This window comes from Astatotilapia calliptera, chromosome 15, assembly GCF_964374335.1.
Source record: "Astatotilapia calliptera chromosome 15, fAstCal68.1, whole genome shotgun sequence".
Classification (NCBI taxonomy): Eukaryota; Metazoa; Chordata; class Actinopteri; order Cichliformes; family Cichlidae; genus Astatotilapia; species Astatotilapia calliptera.
The window spans coordinates 21,219,105-21,246,601 of record NC_137436.1 but is presented as its reverse complement, the minus strand read 5'-3'; the positions used below and the strand labels follow the sequence as shown (position 1 = coordinate 21,246,601).

The window sequence follows — 27,497 nt, the reverse complement described above, 5'->3', positions numbered from 1 at the left end:
TACTTTCAAGTACATGGTTAGATATGCTGGAAACTTTTAGCAAATTATGTTATAAGTGAAGAAATCTTAAAAACACCATCGTTTCATGCTAGTTCGGAAGCCCTTTAATTTTTAACCATCAAGTATATTACACCGACTTTATCTGGTGGAATATTTTACGAATACAGTTACCTTTTGTATCATTAATGACAACTTAAAATACCGGTAGTAACACATAATAATAATAATAGTTTATCAAACACAACTTCCAAAATCAGAGCACTTGTCCCAGATTAAATACACCCGAAATGCCCCAGTACCGTTTCACCGCCAGTTCATATTCCATTTGAATGTAGTACCACTGGCTTTTATAAATAGCTTGTCTTTAATCCTTTCTATCTATACAAAGTGCTGATGTACCCAAAAAGTGACCGTATAAATACACAAATAGGCTGTGAAGGCTACATAACACCCTAACTAGTTAAGTAATAGTCTTAATTGAATTGTTTCTAACCATATGTCGATTTTAAACGCAGTGACAAAAGACCACGCTTCCAGTCCACACTGTTGAAAAATCTGTATTTATTAATGATTTACAAAAGGCTAAACATGAAACCATTTAAATGATTCAGTTCATTTTGAAACCTAAAAAGGAGAAGTTGGTGTTGTTGCTGTGTTTGTTTGTTTGTATGTGTGGGGAGCATCTTGTAGTGTTTTTACAGGTCAGTTATTATAACAGCGTCTTTAACTCGTCATGTCTTATCAGAGGCTCCTGTTGAGAAAAAATATATAAGTCGACACAGGATGGAGTCAAACAAACAAACAAACTGCAGGAGAGGGAGAGAGAGATACATCTGAAACATCACAAATTTGGGGGAGGGGGTTTGAAGTGCGCTTCATTTCTACATCAGCAGTGGCGGTGAGTGAGTTTTTGAGACTGCACTTGTGTGTTGTGTTGCGTTGTGTATATTTGTACAATTGGGTCATGTTGTGAAACACCTGGCTCCCTCCGACTACAGCTGGTGTAAAAACAGAACACTTCTGTCTCTAAAGCAGAAAAAACCCACAGATTATTAATATTATTGTTATTCTTATCACCACAGAGTTCCCGAATGTAATCTCAGAACAGTTTGCAGATACATATTTAATAATAAAACAAGTCGTTGTGCAAGTTTTTCCACAAGGTTTGAAATAAATATCTGTAAAGCAAACAAGCACTTAAAGAGTAGCTGCATTTTTTTTCCTTTTTGTTATATTATTGTCAATATTAATATTACTGTGAAAACCAACATTAATCACATTGTGGGTGAACAAAACAAGTTCCTTTTTCTGACTTGAATTTAGGGCGAAAAATTCATCTCACACGACTACTCTGGTTAAAAGGAAATAAAAGTAGAAGTCAGGAAGGGGAGAAACACGTAAAAATGTGACTCTGGTGGCAGCGAAGAGGAGGGCTGTTAAATCACATTAGTTTTGCAGATTTTTTTTTTTTTTTTTAAAGTTTCCTGGCAGATTTCTACAGTAGTAAAAGAGTGAGTGGACCCGAGTATTTACAGTAATGTTGTGCACTTAAAAGATCCTTCCCGAAGAACCTTTTCAGAGTTTTTCTAAAACAAAATCACAGAAGAAAAAAAAAAAAAAAAAAAGATGTCCCACACCTTTTCGCTATAGAATGAAATAACAGTGTTTCCACTCGCTGAGAATTTAATTAAAAAACAAAATAAAAAAATAAAATAAAAAGGTGTAGAGCTCAACGTTGGGCGTTCCTGCTGGCAAGGAGGGATTAAAAGATTGAAAAACAACATGATACAGAAAATAGAGCATAAAATAAAACTGTAAAACTGTTCAAATTTCACTTAGCTATGAAAAAAAAAGAGAATAAACCCCAAAAAAAAATTAAAAAAAAAAAATTTACAAACAAAAATATATCCCCTTTCTGTCATGTGATTCTCGGACTCTCACTAGATATAATTAAAACTTTTTTACAGTGCTTTATCATTATACATCTTTAACAGGTTTTAACACGAAGGGGAAGCAGATTTTTAAGCCATAAAAATCTCTTCTGCTGATATCGCTACGTCAAAAAGAAAAAAAAAAAAGAGTGGTCCAGTTATTCGATGATTTAAGTCAAAGCAAAAAGAGAGAGAGGGGAAAACAAACAGGCGGCGACGGTCAGTGTCAGGGGGAGCAAGCGCCGGCTCTCTCTCTCGATGTTTTTGTCCCCCAGGAGCACCTTATTACGGTGGCGTCGGCGTTAAGGTGGCGCTGGGAGGTGAAAGGCTCAGGTCTACTGCTTGGTGTTGAGCTCGTTCTCCAGCTCCATGAGTTTGCGAGAAGCCTTGACCTTGTTGGAAACCTCCTTCCCCTGAGAGAAGAGGCGCTGGCGCTCCTTGAAGGTCAGACTCTCCGGAGCATCGCTGGGGATCGAGTTCTCCTGCTCTTGACTGCAAAATTAAGATTAAAACCAGAAACTTACTAGAAGAAATAATGCAGGTTTATTATAGTTGAGTACCAACTTGACTTTTCCCTCCAAAATAAAGATGATCATTTACAAAATAAACATCCTTTTTTATTTAATGACTCAAAAATAGTAACCGAGACCATAAAGTCACCAGGGGAGTGTTTACTGAGACATTAAGTCAAGGGAGAAGTAGGTGTCTTTTCTTTTTAGAGCGAGAGGAGTTGCCTCCTGCTGGTCATTAGGAATAATTCATTTTTAAAGGCACTTAAACCCAAATTATCTGTAGTTTAAGGCAAAATGGATGTAGACTGCTACAACAGAGACAACCACCCATGACTAAAAGTGGCAAAGAAAGAAAAAAATTAATAAAACAGAGCTCACCTCCTCGTCCATTTGTCTCTCAGGTCCTTGTAGACTTCTCCTGTTCCTACAACTCCTGATGAGTTTCCAGTGTACGAGTTAAATCCTGCTAGATGTTCATGAGCCACACAGCAGAAAGACAAAGAGCAGCAAGACACGAATTAGCATCGCTTATGTGCAGCTTGTGATTAACCAAAAATCATCTGCGACAGAAGCTGCTGGGAGACGGTTCGGAAGATCTCTGATATCAATTATCAGTGACGACAACTACACATAGTGAGTGCACTTGAAAATGCTTTAAGTCAAACTGAATCGACAGCAGACCAGAGACCCCGGTGACCATTACCCAGCAGCTTCTCCAGTCATTATCACTTCATTTCCCACAGACCAGCCTAAGCAGAAAGGAGGAAAGAAAAGAGAGCGAGTTGTGAGAAGCATTAGACAAAAACCTCAGATCTCATTAAACTAGAGCAGCGAGCAGAGAGAGAAACACAGCACTAAAGTAAAAAGCAGTTAAAGAGCCATTCCCAAGCAGCAACAATGGTCTGTGGAAGTGTCAGGTGGGCTCTGAGGTTGAGGTCACCGCTAAACATGTCCGAACCAATTCTGTTACTATCTAAATCCAGCAGTGCTTAAACTCGGCGTATCTTCAGAAAAATGAAGAAGGGCTCCCAAAGAAGCCAGGTGAACAAACATGAAGAGGGTGACCGCGACCTTTAACCCCAAGTGAGACGTTAGTTTTATGCATTCCTGTGTCTTTCCAAACTGTAGCAACATCAACAGCTTAACGAAGGTAAAGCTTCGTAAAACCATCGCAGGATCCGATGAGCCAGGAGTCTGAGACTTGTTTCCAGCACACAAAAATACAAGTTCCTTCCTGCTGGCTATAGAAGTGTTAATGGTTTACTTTCAATAAAGACCAAAACCGACAGTGCTGATATTAAAGCTTCAGAAGTATTTGAACTTTCTCTTTTATTTGCTTGTTTACTTCCCTTTGGTTGTTAAAAATGACCATCGCTCACTTCAGCTCCAAAACACAAAGATCCCGGGCACACTTTGATCACTGACACCCAATTACATCTTCTCTGGCCAACACGGCTGCATTGGAGCCGGACAGGAAGAAAAACAGACTTCTAATTCTGACTAAGGCTCTTTTTTTAAACACATCGGCCCAGATGTGTTGGAGCTTGCTGGCCACTTTCGGACTGGATGCTGGTGCAGATTCCTGCTTCCTTCCTGAAGCTGTTTGCAGATCTACTGCCTCCGACTGGTGACCAACCCAGGCTTTGGTTTGTTTCTTTTTATAGAGTTAGTCAAGTTTGCTACCACATAGAGGGCAAAATATGGAATTTTTAACCATTTATCTATTAATTTTACCAAATCATAATTAACCAGAACTAATGACCAAAAGAGATACATCCGCCACTGAACAGTGGCGGATGTATCTCCCTAGCTACCTTCATTTGAGTAACTATTTGCTGTTTTGAGAAATACCTGCAAAGTGCTCCCTGGTTGGAACCCAGTGGTCCAAACGCGTATTAATCCACCACTGAAAATAGTCCCCAATGGATGAACCATTTACAGCTTTTCCTGTAACGTGCTGAAATAACTAAAGAACCCAGATACTTGTAAAAGTATCCCGTGTGACAGTGCCTGGCTGTTTTGTTTTCCCTTTTATAAATTGAGTATAAATTAGGAATTGTCTCACACCAATTGCCTGTTCAAAATAGCCGACGTGGTTTTGTTTTTCTTCTTCTTCTTTTTTTTTTAAAAGACGTTTACAAGAATACAGAATCGTTTAAAAAATGCCCATAAAGGCTGTTCTTTTCTGTTTTTAGCTGATAAAATGTTTCATTTCACTTGCTAAAACCAGCAAGCAGGAACTTGGAGAAATGTGGGATGATAAAACCTGGCAGACTCTCTTCGTGGCTCAGTATTTGGCACGTCATGCTAAGAGGAAACACTGGCTCCACATGGTGAAGAGGATTTCTTCTCTTGTGTTCTGTGTACTGGTGAGGATAGTGGTTGAATCTCACTCAGGAAAAACCCACGAGTTAGACATTAAACATCCAGTCCCAACTCTACTTGGCTGCCTTTTCAAAGAGCACAACTGCAGTCTAGATGGATGTAAGGTTTCGTGTTTCAGGATGCAAATCAAAGGTTGGTACAGTTCAGACGCAGACACAGTGATGGGGTGTGAACCCCGATAGATTCATCCAGCTGGCAGCTCCCAGGCTTTTTACTTTGGGTTTTATGGAGCCAAAAGCAAGAGGGGGTGGGGGATCTGAAGTATAGTCTGGGACGGGATCAAACCGGGTCCCACTTCAGCCCACATAAATACAAACTGGCAGAGAACAAAGCAACCACAGAGAAACAAGCCTCGTTCAAGGCCAGAAACATTCCTCTGTGCAGCCAAAAGAGATGAAAATTATACTTCTGGCACTACAATAGAAAATTCTTCACATTCACATGAAAAAAGTCATCCACTGGCCTGTGATTGATTCTCAAAGGTTATGAATGTTTTTCTTTTACTCTGGCTCGGTTATCTTGGAGGCCAAAGGACGCCCGTTTAAATTGCTGTTTTGTTTCCCTGCTCTGGTACACATCTTTCTGTTTGAGCATCGCTCTCTGCGGATAACTGAACTCGTCCTTCCTCTGCAGCTTTCTCCGGTTCGTGCACCTTTGAGGCAAACTGGCATCTGTATTGTTTTTCCTGTGGTTTCAATCTTGATTACACAAAAATACCTCTAACCCAAGAAGAGGCCACACTTTATTAAAGTGAGACTCAAACCTCTAGGACCTGCCAGCTGATCAAATAACACACATCAAATACAGTTTCATATTGGCAGGGAAGCTGGAGACTCAGGTGCTGTTTGTTCACCTGAACCTGCCGCAAAGCCCTGTGGGAGTTTAGTAAATAAAGCCGCAGCGTTAGACAGCATTGAAGCTACAGCAGAGACACAGACTGACAGGCGAGATGACAGAAATGAAACAAAAGCTGATACGAGGAGGGAAAATTAGGCACTTCTGGGACAGCAAATTAAGAGAGAGTCCAAAACACAGACACGCAAAGTGGGGAAGAGCAGCAAAGAATAAATAAGGAAATAAATACAGACTGCAGCCTGGTGGAAGCTATGCACAGGCAGTAAAAAGCAATAGAAATCAAGCCGGTTACTGGGGTGAGCTGCTGGCAGCCAAAGTGCACTGTTTGCTGTGTGTTTATGCACAATGTGTTTGACTGTGAGGTGAAACGTGCAGATTTTACTCCCGAGGGAGGGGGGAGAGGGTGTTTGGGTGAGGTAGGTTGTTGGGGGTGGGGGGGTGTTAGTGGGATGATTTTGTTTAATTTAAGTGAGATTGCAGCACAGAATTCCCATGAGGTCCTGGATGTGTTTTGATCTTTAATATAAGCAGCAGCGGCGATGGAGGTGGTTTCGTGTTAAAGGTGCAGGCGGCCTCCTGGACCTCAGGTGCTGCTGAAACTCAGACTGTGCTGCAGTCAAAGCTCTGTTTGTCTATGGATGTTCAAACTGCTCAAATTGACAGCATCACAAAGGGATCGTTATGTCTACTCATCACCGAGTCATCTGTCTTTTTTCAGGCCAACACAATGCCTAGTTTAGGTACTTACTAGATTTTTGGGAACCTTACATTATGAAAAAAAGTTTTTAACAGAAGATGCTAAAAACCTGATGAATCTGTGATACCAATACTATGGAAATAACTCACTACCACATATGTACTGGGGTCAAAACCTCAATTTATCAGTTGTAGGTTTTTTGACTGAGCTGCTTTTTACATGTGACAAGAAAAAAAATCCACTTTAGCCCCCAATTTGGTTTATTTTTTTTTATTTTGGGGACTTTTTTGTTCTTTTAAACTAAAAGAGGATCAAAAACCTCATGGGTTCCTGTTCCATCAGGAGCAGAGAAGCTCTCCCTAAATCTTACCTTGCTTTGTTTTTTCTCTTCAACTCTAAACTGGATCATCATTTACAAAACAATCATCTTTTATTAAGTAAATCTAATAACTGACCATAAAGTCATTAGGGAATTGCTTAGCGAGGTCATCTTCTCAGGCTAGCTTCCAAGCTGGCGTGTTTACTCGCCGCCTGCTGGTCATTGGAAAGAATGCGTGTTTAAGGCTCAGCAGGTTTCACATTTCCATCGCAGAGCCCTGCGTTTATCTTTTATACGAGCTCTATCCAAGGGATACGGAATAAATAAAATTCTGGGTGAAATTTTTGTGGGAACACAAAACTTCCAAACAGCAGCCAGCTGGCTGCAGCTCGAACTCTTTCAAACAATGAAGAAGAGATGCCTATCTTGAAATAATATCTGACATGGATAAATCCACATTTGGACTGCGTTAAAGACTATTTTAACCTCTTGATAAATAAATAAAAAAAAAAAAGCGGCAGCCTGATCATGAACCTCTAGAATTTATGGCGCTCCGTCAGTGTGGTCAGAGTAGACTGAGCTATAGAGAAGGAAAACGAGCCGTTTAAACAGACACAGACAAAGAGGAGCTCCTTCACTCAACACACTGCTGCTGTGTGCAGTTTTTGCATGTTTATGAAATGATTCTGCTCAATTGAGTGATTGATGGGTGTGAGAAGCCAATGGTGTGTCTCCTTCCCTTTAAAGCCAACACCGCTAAGCAGAGCCACGGGGCAGGACAGGGGGGGCGGGGGGGTGGGGAGGACGGGCAGGCAGGCAGGCAGGCAGACTGACGGCTGGCCTTTACCCCCGCCCCCCAACCCAAATTCCCAAGCAGCAACCAACCGGACACAAAGGAGGCGGCGAGCGACAACACCAACAGTACTATGATTGGCTCTGATGGGTCTCAATCTGCAGCAAAAAGTGGTGGCGTGATTATCGATTGCTTTTTTCTGTTCACTAGTGCTGATCGAAGGGGGAGGGGAGGGTGATTGGAGGAAGATGAGGACGGAGGGCAGGGGAAAAAAAAATTACTGGGGGACAAGAGGTGTTCAAATAAACCTACAATGAAAAATATGAAACAAACAGAACCTGATTTGCTTGAGGAGGAAGAGAGAGGGGGGGCAAATTTCTACATATAAAAACTAACAGTGATGAATCGACGACAAAAAAAAGGAAAAAACAAATAAATTTGGACAAACATGTAAAAGAGGGAAAAAGTAGACGGTGGAAGTGAAAGGGCACCTCTCTACTGAAAACAAGATAAACCAAGAAGAAAGTAGCACTAAACCATAAAGGAGTGGGTAGAAAATGAAGATGAGTGAGTGAGAGGGAGGGGCGGGCGCTTTAGAGGGCGCTGTGGCGAGCCTGACTCCTCTCTCCAGTTCTACCTTTATAGCCTCCTGGGGGCATGGAGCTCGGTTTGGCAGGAAGGGGGGGGGCTGTACTGTTGGAGTTGTTGACTGGCGGCTGGAACGAGCCAGACAGGAAGATGCCGTCAGAAAGAGGGCGGGGCTTGCGCGCAGTGGGCGGCGGCTGAGGCTTGCTGTGATTAGGCGAGGCGGTGGCCGGGAGGTCACCGTACGACTTCCGGGTCGCCGACAGCTTCACCTGACCTGATTGGCTGCCGCCGCCACTCCCTGCTTTGGTGGAGTCCTCCTCGTCTTCGTCATCGCCCGTGTAGGTGACAAACTTGGCGGTGTAGAGCATGTCGGGGGAGGTGACCTGGGTTTTGAGGTAGGAGGTGTTTCTCTGTGGTGGGGGTGGGGGGGTGTTAGTAGGGTTTTGGGGGGCAAGGGGTTGGTAATCCCGTGGAAGCGGGGGCCGATACAGACCGGCCGGCTCGTCAGGCGTCAGCAGCTTTCTCTCCGCCTCCTCGTGCTGCCGGCGCCGCTCGGCCTCCAGGCGAGCGTAGTACTCCTCCTCCTGTCTCCTCTAGGGGAGGGACAACCTGTTAGTAAGCGCCGCTCTCAATGGCTCACACCTAACACTAATCAGCTACGTGGGAAACTACTCAACGAGCTGCACTACTCTGCTTCTGCACAAGCAGCGCTCCACCAGTCTGATGAGACTCCCACCCAAACTCCAACTGAACCTGAACTACAGCCGCGTGTAAGAACCGCAAAGTGCGCCAAAACTAAACCGTACCAGCAGGTCAGGGGCATCGTTTCATAAGGTGTTCCAGCTGCATCTTGATGAATGACTCAGAAATACTGATGACATGTTTGATGTGTAACAATTCTGAATCCGAGAACAAAAGTGAAGCATCCCTGATTTAAGATCATCCACGGGACGAAAGAACTGGAAAATCAATAGGAAAAAAAGTGGCTCAAAAGTGGAAGTATGAGCTAAACTGATATTAAGAAGTGGGGGCAGAGCTCAGTTGCATAAAGGTACTGCCTCACACTTCAGTGCGTCCTCTGGGATTTAAAAAAAGTTTTATTAATAAACAACTATAACATTTATTTTCTCCTGTGTTTCTTATTAAAACAAATATACAAAAAATACCTTAAATTTAAAGTCATATAAACCTGCTTTGTGGTGCAAAGCAGACAAAATCACAAGCAAAAAACTCGACCAGCTGAGAACATTTTAAGATTTAAACTAATAAAAGTTTCAAATGGAAAAAGCTTTTTTCCCCTCCATTTGTTTTATATAATTTATAAATCAGAGTAAGCAGCTCTCCAAGTTATCTACATGTAAACCTTTTAGGCTGCAAATGGGAGGTGTAATTAATAATCAAGCACAATTTCCCTTCAAGCATAAACAGGATAATGTGAGGTAAAAAAATAAATTAAAAAAAAAAAAAAAAAATGGTTGCAAGCTGTGAAAACAGTCCAGACGCGGCTGCTCTGGAAAGAAGCATCTGATTACTGCTTTCATGAATGATTCATGTGTTTATTATTCATTTAAAATCTATTTAACTTGATTGAAATAACTCATAAAGTTTATGAAATGATACATAATTTCAGTTATTCAAATGTGAGGAAGTGTTTCCTCAGAGGCGAAAGTGGAATATTTTAAATTCCTGCTTTTTCTGAAAAAATTGCAAACCTACACATTTGAGGAGCTGGTAACTCAAATTTAAAAAAAAAGCATTAATTAACTAATAAGCTACTTTTTCAGTACTGATGTCAACAATCCATCCAAAAGGGAACGATTAACTTCATCTTTAAAATGTTATGATTAATGTGCTCTCAGTTTTAGGAACATAACCACATCTGCTTTCCCTTCCTACAGCTATTTCACAAGGCCAGCTTTTCTTTCTTTTTTTTCCTTTGATGATTTTTAAATCATCTTATTAGGTTTCAGAAAGATAAAAAATAAAATAAAATCAGGGACCAACTTCAAGGCTGATGCCCCTGTGCTGGTCTCAATTCTGCTGGTTTCCTGTGTCTGTGAGTGTACACTGATGCAGCTCGGCACTCTTGAACGTCACGCCTGATGCATATGTTGCTCCACATCACTGCGAAAATCTAATATCGTGGGTTTTTTTTAATGCTGTCCATCAACCAAACTTGGGAAATCTCCTCCGACTGGTCTATGAAATCCACTAACTTGACACAACGCTAAAAGAATCCAGCTTACCGCCGTCTCCTCTTCCCTCATCACTCTGTTTGTGTATGTGTGCTGGGTGTCCATGTGTGCTCGGTTTTCTGTGTGGCCCGGGTTTGTATTTTACGGTTTGTGGGTAGGTTTTTAAGTTTCCAGCCCACCCTGTCTCCAGTGGCTGAGCTCCAAAATCTACACTAGGGGGTGGGAGGCCTGTGATGAAGCTTCACTGGTGAATGTGTTTAGATTTTGAGGTTTGGAGCGTGACCAGCCGCTCCGGGGTCACTCAATCTGGATGCTTCTTGTATCAGATTATCTTCACATTTTTTGGTCCGTTTCATGTGTTGAAGGCCTGCCAGGAGGAGGCTGAGGGGAGGGCTGAGTGTAGTTGTGATTGTACATGTCTTCAGAGAGACCATGCGCTGCTGTGGGTGTATCTGAGCCGCTATGGCCAGGTTCAGCCAGCCCAGTGGGAATCTGAAGAAACTGGGAGGGATTAGTGGATGTGTGGGGTTTGAATGAGTGAGCGGCTGGGTTTCTGAATATGTACAGTATGGATGGCTGAGGGCGGGTATGAGGCAGGTGGGCCGACAGACCTCTGCGGTGCGTGTGCGTGTGTGTGTGTGTGTGCATGATGTGGGTATAAAGCATGTGGTTTTTGGGAAAAGTTGGAGGAGGGTGGGCAGCATTCCCCTAAACATAGTTTCCAAAGCAATGCTGGATGAAATGACAACAAAAAATAAAATTAAAAACCTCACAAAAAATAAATGAATCAAAACTGCTTCCCCAAAATAACTGAAACTTCCTGACGCACACTGACGATAACAACAACAACAACATGATGGGAGTCCCATGCTTCAGGTGGGTGGAGGCACGTAACATGACACAGCAACACATCACATAGGGTGGGGGGGGGTGCACAGGATGAGGACATGCAACTGGACAACTTCATAATAAACATCAGAACAATCATAACAGCCTGAAAACAGTTTATTTATCTTAGAAACACCTAAATATTCTCCTAATTAACATTTAATCAAATCCCTGAGATTTCTGGGATGCCTAAAGTTGAAATTGAACGGTAAAATCTGAATAAATATGCATGTTATTTTTAAACAACCAGTGGTCTTATGGGTGGTTTGCAGCTCACAGGACAAATGGACCGCGCTAACGGTATCACAGTGAAATCAGCGGGCACGACACAAAGATAAAAAACAATGAGCATGTTTGATTAAACACGCACGACACATGTGGGTGGGTGAATGCTGCACCAAACCACTGGTCATTTAAAAATACAGCACATGTATTACATTTCATCTCTCATATTAACCTGAGTTACTAAGTGACATTGAAGACTAAGCCAACAAAGGCATGAAAGTAAAAGCTTTGGGAAGTTTTCAGACTCATTCATCTGCTGCACATTTTACCGTTACAGTGAAGATTTAGTTTAAAACAAAGCAAAGGTGCTTTTTTGGCAATTAATCCCACATTAAGTGTCCCATCTTGTCATCCATTCATTCGTTGCTTTTTTTTTTTTTCCTTCTTGTATGTTCACGTATTACTAGTACTCTGAGACAGAGCTCACCTCACCCTCTCGCTAACCCTGACAGCCAGTGAGAGGAAGCCCTTGTCCGCCGCTTGAATCCACGATCTCATTCTTTCAATCACTACCCGGAGCTCGTGGCGGCAGGTGAGGGTTGTAAAATGACAGCTGCATTTCTCGCTCTGCTCTCTATTTCCCACAACAGCTTAAGTAACTAAAAATCTCTTGCTTACAGAGGAAAACAGTTTGCTAAAGGCCCACCAAACTGAGGCTAGATACAAAGGATTAATATATAAATAACTATAGTTTAACTTTATAGTAGGACTGATAAAATCCTATTATCTGCAATTTTAATTGCATTTATTAGACAGTTAAGAGTGCACCAGGTAAAAGGGTCTGAATTCTTCCAAAGCATCTTCACATTCAGGGGTTAGACCGATGTGATGGGTTGGTATAGTTTAAAATCTCTATGAAATCAAGGTGTGAATGTACAAAGAATATAAAACGTAATTTCTTTTTACCAAAGTGCAGGCTAAATATGCAAACGAACTGAATTGTAAACACAGTGGCTACATTTTAGCTTACATTGACAACCTAGAGGAAAACGACATGCAACACTTTCAAATTAAAAGCCTTTTTCAGTAGGACTAAAAATGTAGTCCTTTGCATCATCTGTGCTGTAAACACTGTTATCTGGTAACAGGGGAAACAGTTTGCCAGTATATCTAAAAGTTTAGCACCTTTAAGTATAATCCAACAATCTGAATTAAAATTACATTAAATCTTATCAAATGCCAATATTTTGGTTCTTAACGGGAATTTTTGATGTTTAATGAGGATTTTTAAGGACCTTCTTTCTCTTATCATGCTAATAGCTCCTTGTTAGCATCGCGTACTTTGGTTTTATTGTGTATTAGCAGCTGGCTGTTGCACCCTAACAGGGGAAAAAAAAAAATTTAAGACAAGAGAAAGCTGCATAATTTTATAGATTTGGATATAATGTAATTACTGTTCAAATATCGGTCCAACCCCTGTGTGTGTGTGTGTGTGTGTGTGTGTGTGTGTGTGTGTGTGTAAACCTAATCTGTGCTACACCTGAAGCTCTGACTCAGTAATACTTTAATAAAGGCACAAAGCATTAATTTTAATCAGGTCAGAACTCCAGCGGTTTCAAGGACAGACACACCGACCTTCTCCTCGGCCTCTCGCTTGGCTCTCTCCTCCTCCCTCCACCTCCTCTCCTCCTCCTGCTTCGCCCGCTCCTCTGCCTCCCGCTTACGAATCTCCTCCAGCTGCTGCTTACGCCGCCGCTCCTCATCCTGCAACTGGTCACACACACCCGCGGGGAACATGCCGCAAGGCACGCATGCAAATGAGGAAAGAAATTAGTACGCGTGGCATTCACAGACACATAATCTGAGCACATTTTCTTTTGGATTTGTTCAACTGCACTAATATGTTTGTGTACAAATGTGAGGTAGAACTGCATTTGTCTCACAGGACTGCTCCTGGGGGGAGGAGCTGTGTGCACTGCAAACACACAGCACAGGCAGAAAGAAACAGACACGCACGCACGCACACACTGCTAAACATGCACACACCGACATGCAGCGACAACGACAACAGCAGCAGCAGTAACAACAACCGGAAAAGGGCAGAGCGAAAAGCAAAGACAGCCCCTCCTTTGGCTACTTAAGGTGTACTTGATTTCGTTTACAGATCATTAAATGTCCCACTGAGCAGCAGAGGAATAATAAATCAAGCGTACCTGAAGTAACTGCAAGCTTAATGGGCTGCAGCAGAAATATTCCGAAAACCATCCCGACAAACCAAGTGCAGCATGGCGACAAACGAAACAAACACACCCATTCTAGGGCTGGATGGTGGTTAAAGGGTCAGTTTAACCAAACGTTCGTGGTGGTATCTGTCCACAAAGAAGCTCCAATAAGGCTCCCCGTTTGCTCCTTTTCTAATTCTTATGCAGGATATATTGTTTTGCTTGAGTCGTTTCAATTTGTTTATTGAGTGAATTTTATATATTTTTAATTTCTTACAATTACTATTTTGTCTACACTTTTCTTTGTCTTTATATTTCCATTAAAAAAAGTTGTATTTACACTGTAAAGGTTTTCCAGTAGATTTGAAGGCAATGCAGTCTTCCTTCTTTATTTTTGTTATTTGTTAATATTTGCCACTATTGCATTAGGGTAAATATGGTAACTACATCATTCTAGGTCATGGTCAGGTCAATGCTATGACCCTGGTTAAATAAAACTAAATCTGTCTATCAATCATTTAACCACAAAGTGATGTTCTGAAGCTGTAGTGTCTAAAAATGTCTGGAACCTGCAATATAGATAATTGCCAGTAGGGGGCAAGAACTTTCCTGCAAAAACAATTGTATAGAAGTCTACGAGAAATTGACCCTACTTTTGTTTCTTCTTTTACCCAATTAAACACTTTCCTGATGAGTTTGTGGTCCCAATCATTAGCCTTAATGCTTGATTAGTACAAAATGTGTTTATTTTGTATACTAGGATCTAGTTTTAGAGTAAAAACTCTTGTTGTTAGCTTATTAGTCCTAACTCCATGTCCAAATATGAGTTGGACATTGAGTGTTTTTAAGCAAAAATGATGATCTAAAGCACAGCTGTTGAACTCCAGGCCTCAAGGGCCGGTGTCCTGCAGGTTTTAGATGTGTCCTTGATCCATCACAGCTGATTTAAATGGCTAAATGACCTCCTCAACATGTCTGGAAGTTCTCCAGAGTCCTGGTAATAAACTAATCATTTGATTCAGGTGTGTTGACCCAGGGTGAGATCTAAAACCTGCAGGACACCGGCCCTCGAGACCTGGAGTTCGACTCTCCTAAAGGCTTCAAAATTGTACTTCACAAACTAATGGATCTGAGTCTCTGGGTGGCCAAGTCCATCTCTTATGTACATTTAATCAAGTAAAGCAAGAATTAGCTAATCTAATAACTTGGTTGAACAGACCCTATACAGAGAAGACAAAGAGGCTCAGCAGGTCACACACAAATGGATGGATGGGTAGACAGACGGATGGATTCATGACCACCACAACATGATGTGGCCCTTCGCAGGCAGCGCAGGGGGCTCGCAGGACTGTCATGCATTGGTCTCGACCCAGATGCCCCCCATGATGCATTCAGCCATGCAGGCGCCACCTCAATATGTACTCAAAACATCACTGCTGAAAAGAATCACACCAACCGCAGCTCTGCTAATCTGAAAGCATGGACAGGTTTGGTTTGCAGTTATCAAACACCAATATTTAAGCAGCAGCTTCGTTCACCGTCCCCCAGCAGGTGTTTTGAGTTGACAAAGAGATGGACAGCTTCCCCAGCCAAACAACATCAAGCATCCTAGGACCAACTGCTCGTTAGCTAATCATGGCCCAGTCCCGTCTACCACCACGACCCCCGATGAAACGACAACAGCAAGCCCAGATGGGTAGGGAGAGACACGGGCAGGTGGGAAGCCCAGACAGGAAACAGGAAGTGATGTAAGGGCAGGGAGAAGATACTCGTCATTAACAGGATGAACATACCAAGTCTAGAACAGAGATAGCTGGGACAGCAGTCTGCTGCTGAAGAGGAAGAAGAAGAGGAGAATAGAGAGTGAGAGAGGGAGGGGAGATAGTTGGAGGAGGAAATACCCAAATACTGAAAAGGAAGGTGAGGAGGAGTTAAGACTAGATTAGAAAATCGAGGGAGGAACTAAAGAGTAAAACAGAGATAAGAGAAGAGCAGGGGAGGACATAGAATAAAGTGAAAACATGGTTTGGTCTTATTACTCTGTTGATGAGAAGCTTTTAAATCTAAAAACTACAGAGCTACATCTTTAACGTTGAGCTCATCGTCCCATATTTTTCTCTTCAACTTTATCAATGAAGCTTTGGTAAAGTAAAATAGTCCAAGAAGTTTTTACTTCTTAGAGAAAGTTGTAATTTTGTGGTATTATCCATTTACTGTAAGCTAACTAAATGCCCACTTTTAGTCATGAAGACCTAAACTAGACCCTGTTTACACTTAGCTTAAAAATACATTATGAACAATCTAACACAGGTGTAAAAGACCACCGAGGAGCACTACCAAACCTTACTGGTGGTCTGGGACCCACTTCAGAACATACCTGTGGTAGTGTACATACTAATGCACACGTGGGGAAAAAAGTCAAACAAACCTCACTCAAACAACCACAAAGAGACACAATTATCCTAAATCAGCAATAACTCCTCACTGCAGTGATGCACATTAGATGACTGGACAGCATTTAAATGGATTATTTTATGTTAGTAATACTGTCACAATAACCTCTAACCACGTTATCCAATGTTTTACCTTTTGCGCACTTTATCCAGTTCAGTACTTGGGAACAGTACTCATAGACAGTAAAAAAGACTTTATCTGTGCCCCCATTATAAATTACTTTGACCAACCACTGTGAACAGCTGGAAACGCCTGCACATTTCTATTAGTGTCTGAAATATGTTTCTGGTGTATATGAGCCTAAATTCCCTTCCTAAGCAGCCAAAAGTCCCAGATTTTAAAACCAAGTGTATACCAGTCTTCAAGATGAATAAAGTAGTTCAACAAAGAAAAAGAACGCAGCAAACCAAAGACATAAAAAAATAAAATAATTCACACAGTCAACCAAACTCTGAGATTCATCCACAGCTACTAAAGACACCCACGTTCCGCATCCTAAAATATCCAGTCAAAGTCTGGTAAAAGTCAGATACAAAACAGTTACCTTCACTACAGAGCTACTGGGAGGAACACACAGCAGATCTACACACGACCCGGATGAATGCACAACTGATGTGTCTGAACCTAGAAAAGCACTTTCCTCCTGAGGTTTCGACACACACTCAGGCTCGTGCTGGATGACTCGGTGAATTCAAACACCCAGCATCGTCTTCACCTTAAAAATACTGGATATTTGATATCCATTGTAGTGCAAGACCTGTGCTTAAATAATCAAAAGGCTGCACATGTGCAGCGTTTGCTCAAATAAAAGTCACATCCACGAGATGTGAAAGCAGCTTTAACGACACTGCTGCCGCCTGCCCTCCCATCCACCCCTCCAGCCAATCAGATTTAAGCAGCTCAGCATGGCAAAGCGATGATAGAAGCATGTTGCAGATGCACATTGCAGGACATTCATAGTGGGAGCCATTTTCCCTTCTAGCATTTGAAAGGCGGTTCTGTTTTCCCCCCCATCAGCCCGATTTCCTGCGGCTCGCCCTGAACTCTGAGCTGATGGGTAGTAACGCTCGAAAAACAGAAGTCAGAAAGTTTGATTTCTGCCAAAGCAGCCTTTGCACATGATACGATTTCGACTCCCTCCTTTTCTTTTTGTTAAGAAAAAAAAAAAGCACCTTCCCTACTTCCTTCAAATGAACTCATTTTTCCCCCTCAGTCATTTCCTTCCATTTCTTACCCTGGCTCTCTTCTCGGCCTCCAGCCTCTGCATGATCATCACGGTGTCCACGTCTTCATCATCCTCCTCGTCCTCCTCGTCGTCGCTCTGCTTGGACTCCTGCAGTCGTTTCTGGAACTGCCACTCCAGCATCAATTTCCTGAGGCGGTCGTTTTCTTCCGCTGTTCGCTCGGGCTTTGCCTGCAAAACAAAATGATGTTTAGAAACTGAAGTCGTCTTACCGGAATAAGCCACAAGGTCATCTAAGTATCAGAACGGGGCACCGGCCAGTAGCTTTTACAGAAATCCAGCTTTATGTCTTTGGTTAAACCCTGCTCTATCCACGCATAGATGCAGGAGTGGAAAGAGTGTGAGATATATTACCTCTCTAATAATCATATCTTTTATACTTTTGTGTGATGCAACATTTACACCCTGCACCTACCACTTGATATCAATATCTGGTGAACCATTTCTAACAATATCTGACCTAATTACTTTCTTTTGAATGATCTTTACTGGTTTTTACCATTAAATATTTCCTACTTGAGGCAAGAAGATAAAATAACAGTTTGCATAGCAGTTTTGATCATACTCTTCCACAATATCCTCATAATGTCAAGTCGATCACATTAACTCTGCTACTTCCTTCTAAAACATGATCTCTGATTTCAAATCACTCCTCCCACTGTTGTGAACAAAAGTACCTGCAGCTCCTGGATTTCCTTGTCCAGCAGATCCACGATGTGAAGCTGCTGCTGTTTTTCGGCCTTCTCTCGGGCATCTCTCTTCCAAGGATCTGGAGACAGACTGTCGCTGGACGTCAGCTCCTCCTTGCTGATTGTGATGTACTGCAGGTCTCGCCTCTCGATGGTTCGCGGCTGCTGCTGTGGAAGCAGCTCCCTGATCACTGTGTCCATGCCTGCAGGCATATTGAATACTAGTTATTACAGAGACAAGACTGGTTTATTTGTTTAAACAAGAAGTAACTAATACATTTCTTGTTACCAGCAGGGTTGGAGGCACTAGCAGGAGGAGGTACAGCAGACCGCGGCAGACTGGCCAGCTTCTCTGGTCTGGGTGGAGGAGGCTGAGGCTGTGGGGGGTGGTAAGGCTGAGGTGGAGCCATGGAGGCCACAGGGGGCTGGTGGTGAGGAGGAAGCATGGCTCCTCCGTTGTGAGGCTGGACGGGCATGACAGGGTTGGCCCGGATCTGACCCAACTTCCTCTCCTGCTCCCTCCTCTTCCTATCCCTGGAAATGCATCAATATCATCATCATTAATACTCAAAGTCAGATGCATAAATGTAGCAGTATGACATCACCTTGTTGTTGTTTTTTAATTGAAAAATGGGAATCCTGTACTAATACGTTTTTGCTTTTAGAGAAAGTGCCATTTAAAAGGGTGACTTGGCCAAGGTCTTAAAATGCAACAAGCATAAATGCTTGTCTACATCTTCCCTCAGAAATAATAAATAGCAAGCCGGATATAGTAAATAGTAAATAACAAAGATGCTTTTTTTGCTAACATTTCAATAAACAAAACAAGCCCACCTCTCTTCCTCAAGCCGAGCCTTCTCCTTCTCATACCAGCGCTGCTGCTCCTCTCTCTTCTTGCGGTCAGCAGCTTGCTGAGCCGTTACTGGGTTGATAGCAGCTGGAGGGGGCGGAAGCGGTAGGTCCGGCTGTGGGTCGTAGGGTTCGGGGTAAGCTGCTGGAGGTGGAGGAGGAGGAGGGGGCAGGTCAGACCGAGACGGCGGCTGTGCCGAATGCGGTGGCACGGTGTGAGGGGCGTTGGGCGTCTTCCATCTGCCCGGGCCGGTCTTCTGGTTTTGGGTCTTGTTCGAAGAAGAGGAGGACGCGGAGAAGTTGAGATGCTCCTGGCTTGATGTTGATGACTCCAGGGAGGAGGACACCTGCGGCTGTGGAGCCCAGTGGTCGGGCCCTACCAGACCTGCAGACACAAAGAAACACATGGTCACCTGCTTGACCAGGGACACCAACTGCACAGTGGTTTCTAAGCCTTTAAACCTCCATGAAAAACCAGTATCAGTACCTCTGGACCCTCTTAGCCTAAAAATGAATTTTATCACTAATGTTGGCACAATACTTTAGTACTAATCAGCTTTCTGAAGAAAGATGGAGGCTTGGTGATGGTAAAACTACAGAGTGTTTTTCCTGGGCATCTGCAGTCCAAAACATTAGATTTTTATATTTATTTTTAAAGTGAAATAACTTACAACTTAGTTATTATTTTTGTTGTTGTTTTCATCTGATGAATGTCAGAAATGACAGCATGTCTGATTTGCTATGCTTTAGCAAATTGTCTTTGCTCTGGTCCTTGAATTTAATATCATGATTTGTGTGTTTTATGTAATCATGAAGGATAATCAACTTTTAAGGGACATTTGGATGCTGACTTTAAGATGCTGTATAATCTGGTAGTGAACACACTAACAGGTGCTGCGGTCCTTTTTCTGTCATCCTCTCTGATCCGATCTGAAGTCAGGTTTTCCTTCTTACCTCCAGGTGGACCTCTCTGGTATTCGAGATCTCTGTGTGGGTAGTCCAGGTCCCGGTGCTGGTAGTGTGGCTGCATTCGCTCATCTGGCCTCATGCCTCCTGGTGGTGGATACAAGTCCTCCTGAGAGTGATTAATCCGCTGCAAAGCAATCAAAACATTAAATATTAGATGAGGAAAAGTATGCGTTATAAAAGGAGAGAGGAGGGGTGGTTGGAAACACAAATAATCAATATCACCTCAATCAGCTACTTATTCCATTCCCAAGTTTACCTTAGAGGTTATTATGTAGGCTCTAGTTTGTCTGTTTTATTATGTTATCTTAAATTGTATTTCTAATGTTTAAATATGTTTTTCAATCCTGTGACACTTTTTAAGCCTTTGCATATGCAGATATAACCACGGTGACTCATAAGAGATGGAACAAACGATGCTCAAAACTGGGAGGACGAAGATGAGAGGAGCTCACAGCCAGAAAAGGATGGAGAAGGAGATGATGATCGGCTTGTCAACAAGCTGATGGCTTCAAACATTTCTGTGTCACCAAAATGTGATTTGGAAAAACACATTGATGAATAATAAAACTTTACTAATCTTTTTGGGTCTCATAGAGCGTTGTAACGCCCAGAAAAACAGTATCTGAAAAGTATCTCAAGCTTCCGTACCTGCATGCTGTTGTTGTGGATGTTATCGCCCATGGGGAGGCGATCTCTGTCCTCCATACCCTGCCAGTGTGGTGGGGGCCCCTGCTGCCCTGGTCCCACCACCCGATCCTGGCTCTTGGAGGCTGGGATGGTGAAGTACTCCCTGGGATATGTCTGAGTTGGGATGGGGTAGGCCTCTGGGCGGGGAGGAGAGGGCTCATCCTGAGGAACAAAAAACAAGCGTGTGAAAAAAAACAAAATATTTTGAGATGGTTTTCCAGGAATAAACAAGACTAAGCCATAAACCTGATAAATGATTTCTCATGTCTGCTCAACATACCGAGTGTGCTCAAATGTTGTGTCACTCTGCTGTTACATTTCCCATAAGGGTAAGGATTCAGTCTGATGGTTACTTACGTCTGCACACAGGTTCCCGGTGGAGACGGAGGTGATCTTGGTGCCAGGTCCTCCGGGGTACACCGATTTGTTTGCAGGACTCTGGCTCTGATCTGAAGCAGAGGCAAGAGAAACCATTGCTTTAGTGCAGTAACAAAAAAACAAAAAGTCTCACCAATACACAATTACTGAGGAACAGAAGAATGAAAATGGTTGCTGAAAATATTTTCTTTTCTTCTGAAAATAAATATTTTTCCAGCAGCAGGAAAACTGGCTGCTACTGTGTTTCTAAATCAGGGTGGAGTAGCTACAGAATAACATGAGGGCGGTTTTATTTTTTTTCCTATTTCCTTTACTGCCCACACCAAACGCTGTTGACCAGCGATGGCTCAATGGATCAATTGTTTTATTTATTTTTTTGCATTATAATTGAACTATGAATGATTTTATGCTCTCCTCTTAATTGATTGAGCCATTTGGTTTCTGTTTCATATTTTAATTTATGGTACTGACCTTTTGCCCTTTAGACTACTTTGTTACAGATATTTTACATGCTGTAAAAGGAAATTCCCAGCTTGTAGCATAAATTACATATAATTTGTTGGGATGTGAAATACCATGAAAGGAAGATTTCAAACATAGTAAAGAACAATGATTTTTTTAAATATACTTCATCTGTTTAAACTGTATTAAAGCTTAAAGTTATGTATTATTAGTGATGTGGCTGCTTTGAGTTACAGGTGGGTGCCGACACTGTGCACTTGGCTTTACCTGCAACAATTCAAGCCAAGTTTTAAATGTGCTATATAAATAAAACTGACTTTATTAGGTATCCATGTACACATGGAAAGTTTGCTATTATTGATAATTTAGCAGCCCAAGCTCTTAACCAAATATGACCATATCCGATTCCAAAACAGACAACACTGTGACAGCAAACATGGCCAACTAAAGGCTTTAAAACAATGCGCGACATCCCAGTGGGTACATCCTTCTTAAATATACAGTCTGTAAACCAAATAAGTAGGAATGGTTTCATTATTTTGTGCAGAACTAAAGTTAAAGTTCACCTTATATTTGTGGCGGAAGAAGAGGAATTATTAAAATGACACTGTAATAAATAATTAATAAGCAGCTTTCTTACTGGCTACGTTGGGGCTGGAGCGATGGTCGGCTCGGTTCTTCAGGAGCCGGTCTTCTCCGCTCATCTTCTTTGGCTCGGGGTAAGAGTCCCAGCCGGGCTGCGGGCTCTCTGGAGAGCCGTTCTGCACCGAGCTGTTGTACAGCTCGAAGCCTTCACTCTTTGGTCGCATTTTCCCGTTCTTCTCACGGCCTCGGTCTGACGCTGGAGGTGAAAGAAGAAACAGGAGCAGAGGAAAACAGTTAAAAAGAAAAAAGTGAATCTTTGTGTTGCTGCAGTTTGTCAGCCTTTGTTCTAGTCGAGCTTGTGTTTGGGCCCAACTGATTTCACCTCTTTGGAGTCGTTTGTTGTCTCAGACCATTTTAAACACACATCAAAGTGCTGATCTCCTGCTGGGGCGTCTGTAATTGTGACTGAAGCTAATTTAAAGGCATTTAAGTGTATTTTAAACATAGGTTCATATAAAATCCATACAGCACAGCTACCAATTTGTTTCTTCTTCTGGCTTCACGCCATCGTTCTGTGAGAATCTACACTCCTGCTCAGCTTGTCCAGTTTCCTGTAACTAAAGACCGTCCTTCGACGTCTGCTTGTTAAACGTCTCTGTCAGCGGTGCAAGAGTCTGCGGTCGAGGGAATTTGGGAGAAACACGCCTTCATCGTCATCGTGGACCACAGACTGGCCCGGCCAGAACGCTTCCTTAATGAACCTGGGGTCACCGCTCAAGCAGACAAAGACCAGCGCAGAGCCAGACAACCCTGTAAACTCTGCCATGCACGTGTGTCTGCACACACACACAGCTGGCTCTGGCCACAAGCTCTCATTATATCCTCCAGTCTGCTAGCAGGATTTTTACTGTGCTGCAGAGGAAGACAACAAGGACACACTGTCTGGACAAGCCTGCTTCTTTTCCATCATCCACAACACCAAATTACTGGCACACCCTTCAGTGGGACCAACAATAGTTCATTCATTACCACTTTTAAATACTTTAGAGAGCCGTGTTTGTGGCCGTTTTTAAATGCCTCTGAGGGTTGTTGATTGAGGTAGAAAAATGGCTTCATTATTTTTAAAACTCCTAATGATTTTATTCATTTGTGTCTTACTACCAATCCTTTAAAAAAAAAATAAAAAAAAGAAGAAAACAACCTTTGTATCTATTAAAAAAAAATAGATACAAATATTACATTTATACCAGAATTAGAGAAAAATCAGCATGCGTGTGGAAAAGGTTGAACCCAAGACAAGTTTTTACATCTATCTGTACAAATAATGGCTGAAATAGTTGAAGACAACTAACCAGAATTCAAAATCAATTCTCAGTTGATTTAATTTGATTAATAAGCCATCAAAGTTATCAATAAGTCACAAAGATTTCCACAAATCATCAGCGCTTCCAAAATTACATCCAGAACCATACACCAGAACTTTTAGTCATGAATAAAATCCTGCTTCTTGTGTGTGCGCTCACCTCTTGCCATCATTGGGCTTGGCTGGTTGAGGAGGGTGGCCAGTCCGTGGTAAATGGCTCCCTGCTTGGCGACTTCCAGAGTGACGACTGAGCCCGTCCTCGTCATCAGCTCTGCCGCCCTGAACAAGAGGGGGGAGCACAAATTACAGAGGGACACACTGAGCCAAGTTTCTTTGCAGCCCCTCCACAGCCCCACTCTCTGGGACAAACTTAGCCCAGTGTGGAGTCGCAGTTGTGGCTGTCTAAGGGTTTCATAATTAAAAAATAGGGTAGAAGAACAACACAACATTTTAGGCAAACAGGAATTTATAATCCGCATCTGTGGCGATCCATACCACAATCAGATGAACTAAGATGTATACATACATTTAAATTTAACTGACTGTTTTTTCATAGACAAACTTCAACTGTGTGACTTGTGATTATGTTTAATTTGGCTTATTTAGTGGCAGTTTATCAGGTGGCCACATGTTTAGGAGCGGCAACCTTGATTACCATTATTAGGTACCTGTAGTTTTGGTTTATGATCACCTTTTATGCTGATCGCTGTCTGTTTTTTGGATTACTTTAAACACTTCAGGGATTTAAAGCATGTCAGACAAGAAGACCTGACCTGTGTCTCTTTTTAGTTTGTTACTGAAGTTGCTATGGTGCGGTTTCCTTGTATAAATATAATCTGAATGTATTGTACTAACTGGTGTTTTTTTTTAGCTTCAAAAGTAACCAAAATGCCTTCGACATGTTTCTTATGTAAGGCAAAGCGGTTAAGATATGACACATATAGAAAAGAATGTGATTGTATAAGACTGAGACCACAGAGCGATGAGGTACTAACACGGGATGAGGACATGACTGGAAAAAATTAAAAAAAAATCAAAGTACCTTTTTTGGTAAAAGAACGTGTAGACAGACAAGGTTGTATCTAACACCCAGGTGGCTACAGAGGTTTATTCTAAGTTATTCTAAATTATAAAATAAAAGTTTTGAGATTTTAATTTTGTACCAATTTTCTTCCAGCTTCATTGTCAATATTGTTTCAAATATTATTAAAGTTTGTTAAAAAGGAGCAAATTCTCACAAGGTGTTTCATGTTTTGCCTGAAAAGTTCCTGAAATGTTGATTGAACTTCACTAAAACACAAATTTCATATCATGTAGACATAATGGTCTTAATAAGCCTATGCACCAGAGCCTCCTGATGCTTGTTGGTCGAGCACATTGTTTTTTGTTCAAATAAAAACATTTTGAGTGGGAAGTCTGGACAGCTCTGCAGCCCCCAGCACTGCTGTGAGTTAATAACGGGAAGAACAACTGCCTTTACTATGAACCAGAGGAGGCAGGGATTATATTTGTCACTACCAGAGACACGCTTCATTCCAACTTTGGCTCCAATGCTGATGTGTCACTCAGACACGCACAGGATGCCTGCTATTATGTGTTACATGTCCCTGTGTATGGAGTTTTAACCTAATCCTATAAATAGTTGTAGGGCAGAAGCTAACTGTTTGACTGGAAGTGATTCTGGGAATGTAACATCAGCCCCTTGGCGCTGAGGGGAAAACAGGCTCCAAATCCATATTTGGAAACATCACAGCTTTACATACACATCTATGTCTGACAGAAAGGGTAAAAATCCCTTAATCTCTACTTGCTGGGAGTTGAGATTACCACGCTATGATACCATGACAAAAACTCGAAATCTAGAAAAATTAGTTAATTGCTTTAGCTGCTATCTGCATGCTAAAGCAATTAACTTAATGATCTGTTAATCCAGTTTGACTCTTTGTCACAATGCAGGTAATAACACTAAAAATCAAGCCTGTGCATGTCAAGCAAGAGGAATAACAGGATTAATCTGAATGGGGCGTTAGCCACCGCGTGCTCTGGTGCTGTTTCCAAAACACACACACGCACACACACGCACACACGCACGCACGCACGCACGCACGCACCCTTTTTCTGCTCGAGCTGCATGTTCCAGACGTGCTGGAAAATCTGTGTGTTTACAAGGACCAACGGGATGCAACGACCTCAGGATGTCTTAACCCTGAGGTGAAAAGTAAATTATCATGCTGACGTGCCGCTGAATGTTTTCTGCTCCTAAAATAACATTAAATGTCAGTTTCATCATCTCGTGACCATAAATGCGTCACTACAGCGCGGTAGGTGGTTAAATATATAAAAAGAAAAACACTATTTACACCCTGCTGCTTCTTTGGGGTCAATCATAAAATTGTAATTTGCTCGTGTGTGCTCAGGATTTCCCAAATTATTTCTGTGGATTAAAAAAATGTTGCTGTACAAGTTTCTCACCTCTCTTGCGATAGGCCGACTAGACTCCGCCCATCAACACTCAACAACTGGTCACCTGCCGCCAAACGACCATCCTGTGTAAACACAAACAGACGCACACTCACACATATTGATCACATCCTGATTCTTTCTCCTGTTTTCCGTCGTAGTTTTCATACTGACCATATCAGCTGCTCCGCCTTTGACAACAGACTTGATGTAGATGCCCAGCTTCTCCTGACCAGCACCCTGCAGAGAAAAACCAAACACAGTAAGTATAATGTTCATAAACCTGCGGGTGAAAAAGCGAATGGTTTTCATAAGTGCTTCAGTTTTTATCGAGTAACTCGATTCATTCCTAACACAAAAAGCAGACACATACAATTACCACAATTATTTACTGTAAGTAGGGAAGCACTTTGAATGCTCAAACTGAGTAGAAAGGCCCTATACGAGAACCGGTACATTTATAATTTTCATTTCATCCGATAATGGTTATAAGTTATGACTGGATCGGGTGATCCTGAACTCATTTGAGCTGCTACAGGCTCAGGCTGGGAGAAGATGCATTTAAGTGCCACCACAACATGTTATTAACTTGGGGTCACAGCACATGGCTGCATCTCTCTGAGCCTGATTCCTTTTAAAATAGAGTTTTTCCTTCCCACTGTTACCAAGTGCTTGCTTAATTGTTGGGATTTTCTGTCTAATACTCAGGAGTCCATGCACTGCAACAAAAAAAAACAAAAAAAAAAACAAAAAACCTTAAGGCAGGGGTCGGCAACCCTCTTTAGTCCTTATACTGCGGCTCCGCAGTATGTAGCTGAAGTGTATTTTATTTATGTTAGTTCTTTTTTTAACTTGTAGTTCTAAATTGGAAGATTATTTTGATATTGAAATATAAAAATAAAATTATATTTTATTATTTTTTCATCGCTCAAAATAAGCGTCACACTCGCAGAAGCCGGTGTAACCGCCGCAACGCCGTGCATATATCAAAACTTTCAGCCCCAGATGGGCCAATTATGGATCTTTGTATCCACATTATGTCAGCAGCTGTTCTCCACCGTGAACTATGTTAAAGACAAACACCGCTCACGCCTCACAGATGACAGCTTACAGTCCTGCGTAAAGATGAAAGTGACTTCGTACAGCCCTGATTTGCAGGCGCTGTGCGCAGAGGTTCAGGAGCAGAAGTCCCATTGTAAACACGGCAGACCCGACGCTGTTTGCATGAACATGCTTTTCACACACAGTTGCTGTACGCATACAGCCGGCTGTAGCTTTGCAGCTCACAGCCCGACACACGCCAACACAACAGCAGAGAGAGCACAGACCTTAAGGCGGCGAGGCGTGATTGCGGGTGTCGCTCAGGTTCGTCCGCTCCCCTGCAGCAGCGCTGCAGACCACGCCCCACCACACACATTAACCAGGCAAAATACATATTTAGGCAGAATTTTGAAAATATCTATCTTTCTTTTTCTTTTTTTTTTTTAGCAGCATAGTGCTTTTTTCCGCCAATTATTTTTTAAAAGCCAGGCCAAGGCTCCAAAAGCCCAAAGGCGATAAAAGGGTGGCGGCTCACAACAGTTGTTGTTTGCTACATGGATCATTTTAGTTCAGCTGGGTGTCTTTCCTTTTGTTATATTTCGTTAAGAGTTCAAAATGTGTTAATTACATAAATAAAATATAATTTTCTCTGTAGCACTTCATGGGTTTCATAAGCAACACACCTTAGTTGTTCACACAAAGCATAA

At 42.1% G+C, this 27,497-nt stretch overlaps 1 protein-coding gene across 25 annotated transcripts in view; it reads right to left on the bottom strand.

Moving 5' to 3' along the window:
- Positions 1-544: 544 nt before the first annotated feature.
- The window catches only part of afdna (afadin, adherens junction formation factor a), a 161,382-nt gene continuing 134,429 nt past the window's right edge, over positions 545-27,497 (bottom strand). For 6 of the 25 annotated variants that reach the window (XM_026194091.2, XM_026194097.2, XM_026194096.2 and 3 more), the window contains 16 exons: positions 25,924-25,989; positions 25,762-25,835; positions 23,450-23,568; positions 21,982-22,182; positions 20,859-20,950; positions 20,463-20,663; positions 19,800-19,938; positions 18,831-19,230; positions 18,286-18,530; positions 17,985-18,199; positions 17,299-17,478; positions 15,404-15,442; positions 13,024-13,158; positions 8,130-8,673; positions 2,822-2,909; positions 545-2,423 (listed from right to left, as the gene is read on the bottom strand). In XM_026194091.2, coding sequence (XP_026049876.2) covers positions 2,267-2,423; positions 2,822-2,909; positions 8,130-8,673; positions 13,024-13,158; positions 15,404-15,442; positions 17,299-17,478; positions 17,985-18,199; positions 18,286-18,530; positions 18,831-19,230; positions 19,800-19,938; positions 20,463-20,663; positions 20,859-20,950; positions 21,982-22,182; positions 23,450-23,568; positions 25,762-25,835; positions 25,924-25,989 — 2,895 coding nt within the window. In that variant the 3' untranslated portion in view covers positions 545-2,266. The remainder of the gene's footprint in view (positions 2,424-2,821; positions 2,910-8,129; positions 8,674-13,023; positions 13,159-15,403; positions 15,443-17,298; positions 17,479-17,984; positions 18,200-18,285; positions 18,531-18,830; positions 19,231-19,799; positions 19,939-20,462; positions 20,664-20,858; positions 20,951-21,981; positions 22,183-23,449; positions 23,569-25,761; positions 25,836-25,923; positions 25,990-27,497) is intronic. The other 19 variants (XM_080289875.1, XM_026194108.2, XM_026194107.2 and 16 more) reach the window with 16 other exon arrangements.